The 7346-nt window shown below is 33.9% G+C and overlaps 1 protein-coding gene across 1 annotated transcript in view; it reads right to left on the reverse strand.

The window, feature by feature from the left end:
- Positions 1-3668, reverse strand: part of ABCB5 (ATP binding cassette subfamily B member 5) — a 90719-nt gene extending 87051 nt beyond the window's left edge. Inside the window, exons 1-2 of the mRNA XM_028525197.2 lie at positions 3616-3668; positions 887-944 (exon numbers count right to left, since the gene is read on the reverse strand). Of these exons, the coding sequence (XP_028380998.1) occupies positions 887-944; positions 3616-3668 (111 nt within the window). The remainder of the gene's footprint in view (positions 1-886; positions 945-3615) is intronic.
- Between the last annotated feature and the right edge of the window lie 3678 nt (positions 3669-7346).

The following is a 7346-nucleotide window of genomic DNA, read 5'->3' on the forward strand; positions in this document are numbered from 1 at the left end:
TTTATGAGTTAAATGCCATAGCACTGTACTTGGTACTAGAGATAAGAGATTATCTGCTCTTCCTTGCACCATCCTCCAGAGTAGTATGTTATCTCCTTGATAAAATTTCTCATGTTCTGCTACATCTCAGATTTTTTAAAAAATTGACTTCTGAAAAAAAACAGATACTGTTTCATGTGTATTTCTAGTGATATTTATAGCTAGGCTGATTTACAGCTAGAGTAGATACAGGGGCTGTTCTGGGAACACATTTCTGAAATGTTTCTTGAACACAATGCCAAAGAATTATGTTGATACACACTCTGTTGCATAGTCTTTACAAAATATTTAGATAATTATTTCTTATTTAAAAAGGATTTATAGCACTTTAAAAATAATACAAGTAACTCATATTATGGTCTTTTCATTAGAAAATACTGAAGTGTAAACAAAATAGTAAAAGTCACTCATAATTGCACACCACTCAGACACAACCTCTGATGTTTATGTACCTCATACACACATACACAGACCTTTTTCCCCAAAATTCGAATAATTGTATAGATAGTTACTTCTTAAAAGAATTAAAGGTGTTCCATTTATTTTATTTTTCTCTTTTCTTTTTCCTTTTTTGCTCAATCCCTCCATCACCCCCAGGTTACCTCACCCCCACAGCTGTCACCCACAGCTGTCAGGCTTCTCTATCTATGATCTGCTCATTACCCCTTATTGTAGAACTGCTGTTGGGTTGATTATATTTTTCCTATTGGAAATAATATTTTGATAAATTATTTTTAATTGTCCTTCCATCCCAAATAGATGTAAACTATCAAACAATCATTTTATGCACTACTGACAATTTGCTAAAATTTTCTGGTATGCATACATTTTAACTGATTTCACTTACTATTTCAAAAGGTCCAACAACTGGGTTTCTTACTTTGGGCAGTTGTTCTCGTAGTTTTCTGGAAAACAAATATTAAAATTTAAAGGTTACAATGTGCATTAATTTGTAACATTTTCCAATTATAATTGTGCTGAAGTGTCAAATTTCACTCTTGGTAGCAAATTTATAACAATGCTGAAATTCTAAAAACAAATTTAATGATAGATACTACAAAGCTTTTTAGTATAATCACTGGAAAAGTAAGTTGTCCCTAGCTTTCCACATTAGTTAGAGTAACAATTGAAGGTACACATCTGGAGTGAAATTTTTAAAAAAGATTTTTTTATTTATTTATAGACAAAGGAGGAGGGAGGGAGAAACAGAGGGAAACATCAATGTGTGGTTGCCACTTATGCACCCCCTATGGGGACCTGGCCCACAACCCAGGCATGTGCCCTGACTGGGAATCAAACCAGTGACCCTTTAGTTTGCAGGCGAACACTCAGTCCACTGAGCTACACAAGCCAGGGCTGGAGTAAAGTTTTTTTTTTTTTTTTTTAAAGATTTTATTTATTTATTTTTAGAGAGGGAAGGGAGGGGGGGAGAGAGAGAGAGAGAGAGATCGATGTGCGGTTGCTGGGGGTTATGGCCTGCAACCCAGGCATGTACCCTGGCTGGGAATTGAACCTGCGACACTTTGGTTCTCAGCCCGCGCTCAGTCCACTGAGCTACGCCAGCCAGGTTGGAGTAAAGTTTTTTTTTAATTGTAGTAAAGTACACATGAACATAGAATTTACCATCTTACCTCTTTTTTAAAAAGATTTTATTTATTTATTTTTAGAGAGAGGGGAAGGGAGGGAGAAAGGGAGAGAGACATTCATGTATGGTTGCCTCTCACACCCCTGCTACTAGGGACCTGGCCTGCAACCCAGGCATGTGCTTTAAGTGGGAATCGAACTGGTGACCCTTTGGTTTGTAGGCTGGTACTCAATCCACTGAGCCACACCAGCCAAGGCCATACTACAAACCATTTACACGGTTTCTTGACACCCTCACCAGTACTTGTTATTTTCATTTTATTTTATTATTATTATTAATTATAGTAGTAGCCATCCTAATGGGTATGAAGTGATGGATTAGAATTTTTAACCCTTTGTAACAAATTGCTCAAGAGCAATTCTAAGTGTTAAATGAAATTTCTATTAATTACACATTAAATAAGTATATTGTGCATTTTGTCCCTCATTGAACATTTCATTTTGTAGCTCACATTACAAGTAGGTCCACATGAAAAGTGTAAATTTTATCTATTTATTTCAGGGAAATTTTTCAACTGAATACACACCAATTCTTAAACATTAACAGAAGACTGAAGGGGATAAGATTAAGTTTTCTAAAAAAGATATGACAGAAGGGCAAATTTCCAACTTTTCTCTCCAGCTTTGCAGCCTACTGTTCAATCAGCATTGATAAATGAGAAGTCATTTAATTCTATTCTATCTGTGGTTAATAATTTACTTATGTTTTTGGGCCAACTGCTCTGAGATGATTCATGGATGACAAAAAGCGCTTTAAGATTGTGAAGTCCTTCCTCCAGCCCAAATACAGATTTTAAAGCCTAAGGCCAAGTCGACTCTTTTTTAATAAATTTTATTTCAGGAAAACACTTCTGTCTACTATTGACCTTCATGGAATGCCTTGGAAGAAGGGATTGGGTAGTCTTTTAAGAGTCTCATGCTCTAGTAGCTGAGCTAGCTGGGTGTCCCTTGGGTAGTCTTTTAAAAGTCTTTTTTTCTACCAGAGTTGAAAGTGAAGACTCATAGATAGAGAACACACTGACACCCGTCAGAGAGGAGGAGGGATGTGGGGCTAGATAAAGGAGGTGAAGGGATTAAGCAAAAACAAACAAACCAAAACAACTACTCACAGACACAGACAACAGCATGATAGCATGGTGATCACTAGAAGGAAGAGGGAGTGGGGCAAGGTAGAGAGGGTGTGGGGGAATGAACGGTGATAGAAGGAAATAACATTGGGTGCTGCGTACACAATACGATAGAAGATATGTTATGGAATTGCACACCTGAAACCTATATAATGTTATTGACCAATGTCACCCTAATAAATTCAATAAAAGGACTGTACAATAATAATAAAAATAAGAAAGTGAAGAGGAGAACATGGGCAGGTATGGTGGGAACTCCCTTTCTGGCTGTGGTAGCCCTACATTAATGAACCAACGATCCAGAGGGGTTCCCTTGGGTCTCACAGTTTGTACATTGAAATGTAACATGATTATTATGGTGAAAGTAGAAATACAATAGATTTTAAACCATTTTTACTCTATATCTCTAAATTAATGGGTTATAGGTGAAGACAATTTTTATAACACACACACACACAGGCATCCATTTGGTAAAAACATCAGGATCTAATATATTCTTTCATTAAATGTGCCACGTGGAATGGAGGATCCATAGAGAATTAAAATGGAATTCTCTATCTGGTAAGCTACAGGTTCAGAAGAGGTGATATATGAAGTACCAAATCAATAAATCTTATACTATTAACACTTCCTAAAATTACTATTAAATCAGCTGCAACACTGATTATGTTGAAGTCCAGCAACAAGCAAATAGTATTGCTAATTTTGGAAAAAAAAATATAAACTTTATTTGCTACAGCTGTGGAAAGAATAAGGTATCTTTGAAGTTGCAGAATACTTTTTATAGAATTTAGGTAAAGCTTACCTATTTCTCTGGCAATTTTCTGGCATCTCTGCAGTTCTTTCAGAATTTGCCATCATAGTTACCATTAAATTCTTCTGAAACCAAATATTAACAAATATATCATGACTACATGAAATTTTATCACTTAGTTGATATAAAGCATTCTTTATATCTGTAACAGCCTCTGAAAAAATCATGCTGCTGAGTTTCACACTGCCTCTCCACTCCCCTCCCCAACTGAGGTATCTATTCAAATTTTATCATTGAATTTATAACTTCTTTCATTCTGGACTTGGATTTATTTGAAGCCAATGAAAATTCTATGCTAGATTCTATGACAATGCATAGTTTTCAGGACATTGAATTTTATTTCTACTCTGCCACTGATTTATTATAATTGATGAAAACTTTATCTTATGGTTTTTCTCTGCAAAAATTTGATGCAGTAGTTTCTGTGGGTGGTTTGAGAGAGCAGGGCTCTCTAGTTCACCAAATATAAGGAAGTTAGAGCTTCTACCAAATATAAACTAATGCTTATCAAAAATAGAATATATTAATAACTCATTAAAATTCTATTAAGCATAATGTATTCTTTTTTTGGATGACACTTCAGAATCTTAGCTTGTCTAAGGGTTACAATTATTTATATAAATTATCATTTCAATGCAAATGTAATAGAGATTTTTAAACTCAATCTCATTTGTCAGGCCATATAACATATTACCTATATTAAGATGATTATACAGAATATGGATTTAAAATCTAGAGTAGAATTACTAAATCATTAAACATTATCTGAACTTCTGAAAAAAAATACAGTTTGAAATAGTAAGCTTCTTCCCAAAGAAGGAAGTCCTAATGGGTCAGCTTTCAGTACCTGAGAAAAAAGGCATGTTCTTCCTTTTTCAGAAATCATGGTCATGACTCCATGTAGGAAATCTTTACAATTGCTATACTGACTTTACATCATTTCATTATTTTGACATATGTGTAAGAAAAGTAATAAAATATACCGTATCAATCATTTGTATTTTATGGTAATTAACAATTATATAATAAGACTCATATTCATAAAAAACCAAAACAATTGAAGCTCACCTTATTAAGTGTATGATCTATTCATTTACATCAAAATCATGTGTGGTTTCTCTTCTCAGCAAATAACTGCACCTTCATAACTGTGCTTTAGAAAGCTCATTTTCTGATCCCGCTGTAATATCTGATTACAACAGTGGTTAATTTCCAGGTAAAGCACATTGTGTTCTTCATGTCATGCTGCATACCAAAAAACAATGTAAGCAAAGACAATTTAATGAGCCAAATAAATACTCTTTTTAAAGATTTGTAGTGTTTATATATGCAGTTTTCTATTTAGTCCCATTATACTTTTAGTTAGTTGAATTAGTAATTATAATAATTAAAATAAATCTCTTTAATATGTCAATGTCACATTTTTGTAATAAACAATCATTGAGTAATACTTCATGCAGGGCATTCATTCAAATTACCTCATTGTTGCTATCTAAAAATAATCACCTCCTTTTGTGCTTTGCACATATCTATATTACATTCTTTGACAAATTCTGCCTTATATTATAATTCTAAGTTACCCTACTATATTTCTTTATCTAGTCCTTTGTGAGTTCATTGAAGAAGTGTTGAAGTTATACAATATGTCAGCCATTAGTTCATAAAAAGATATGGTTCACTCTCCTGAGGAACTCATGTGCCTTTTTTTCCTCCATACTACAGCCTTGCTAATCTGTGTGGTCCCAAGACCAGCAGCATCTGGTACCTTACTGGAAATGCAGAAATAATTTTTTGAATTGTGGCAAAATACACATATTTTATTTATTCCATTATTTTTGATGCTAATATAAATAAATTTGTTTTCTTAATTATTTTCTGGTAATTGTTAATGTGTAGAAAAGCAATTTTTTTAGATTCCACACATAAGTGAGATTACGCAATACTTCTTTTTTTTTTGTCTGACTCATTTCACTTGGCCTAATGACCTCAAGGTTCATTTTTTTTAGAGGGAGAGGAAGTGGGGTGTGTGTGAGGTGGGGGAGAGAGAGAGAGAGAGACAGAGAGAGAGACAGAGAGACAGAGATTGAGAGAGATTGAGAGAGAGAGAGAAGCATTGATTGATTGCTTCCTGTACATGCCCTGAGGCTCAAACCTGTAATCTGGGTACGTGGCCTGATCAGGAATCGAACCCACAACCTTTTGGTGTATGGGATGATGCTCCAACTGAGCCATCTGGCCAGGGCCATCTACATTTTCACAAATGGCAAGATTTCCTTTTTTTTTTAAATGACTGAATAATACTCCACTGTATATATACAGTAATGTACCATATAATGACATTTTGATCAATGGTGGACCACATATACAATGGTGGTCCCATAAGATTATAACAGAGTTAAAATTTTTCTATTGCCTAGTGACATTGTAGCTATCTTATCTTCTTAGGGAAATGTGTCACTTGTGTTTATGGTGATGCTGGTATAAACAACCCAATCGTGGGCTGCCAGTCCTATAAAAGTATAGTACATATAATCATGTACTGTACATAATATTTGATAATGATAAATAACTATGTTACTTTACTGATTTACATATTTACTATTCTATACTTTTGTTATTTTAGAGTGTACTCTTTTTTATTATAAAAATAAAGTTTGTTGTAAAACTATATGCCGTGTTATACTAGTAGCAGCCTCATACATCTCATGTTTACCACTTCTCTTGATTGAATCATTTTTCTCTTGTGCTTTATTTGATCTTGTATAGTTTTGTACAGTAACATACAGGATAGGCTGTGGCCTAAGAACAATAGGTTATACCATACAGTCTAGGTGTGTACAATATAGTTTAGGCTAATCCATCTAGATCTGTGTAAGTACACTCTATAATCCTCATACAATGACAAAAGCACCTAAGGATGCATTTCTCAGAATGTATCCCTGTTGTTTGGCAGTGTATGACTGTATACCACATTTTCTTTGTTCATTTATCCATCCACAAACACTCAGAATGTTTCCAGGTCTTGGCTATTGTAAATAATGCTATAATGAACACGGGGGTGCAAATACCTCTTTGGAACAGTGAATTCTTTTCCTTCATATACATACTCATAGGTGGAATTGCTGGATAATATGGTAATTCTATTTTTAATATTTGGAGGAACACATATCATTTTCCATAGTGGATGTACTGGATCATGCTTTTTAAAATTTATTATAGAAATGTAGAATTTTGGATCCCTCCCTAGAACTACTGAATATAATATGCATTTTAATAAGATTCTCCAGGTGGTTTGTATGACTATTAAATATGAGAAACACAACTCTATAACACCTAGCACTAAGTATTGGCAAATAGAAGGCATTAATTCCTTAGAGAAAGTTTTATTTTTATTTCTGCTAAATTTAAGAATATAAGAATGAAGTTCAAAATAAAGTGCAATACTAACAATGTTATTCTTATCTACTGTCCATATCATGGTTTTAAAGTATGATCAAAGAACCTCTTGACGTTAAAATCTCCTGGAGGGCATGTTAAAAATAAAACTAACAGATTTCTTTTCTCTCATTCAGTGAGTAAGAAGCTAAGGCAGTAATCTGGGAAATCTACATTTTTAACAAGCTTAAATTATAATTTTTTTTTTTAAATCATCACCCAACGACATTGCTTTGAGAGAGAGAGAGAGAGAGACATCAGTGTGAGAGAGAAACATCTATTAGTTG

The sequence above is a fragment of the Phyllostomus discolor genome, chromosome 10, assembly GCF_004126475.2.
Source record: "Phyllostomus discolor isolate MPI-MPIP mPhyDis1 chromosome 10, mPhyDis1.pri.v3, whole genome shotgun sequence".
In the NCBI taxonomy this organism is placed as follows: Eukaryota; Metazoa; Chordata; class Mammalia; order Chiroptera; family Phyllostomidae; genus Phyllostomus; species Phyllostomus discolor.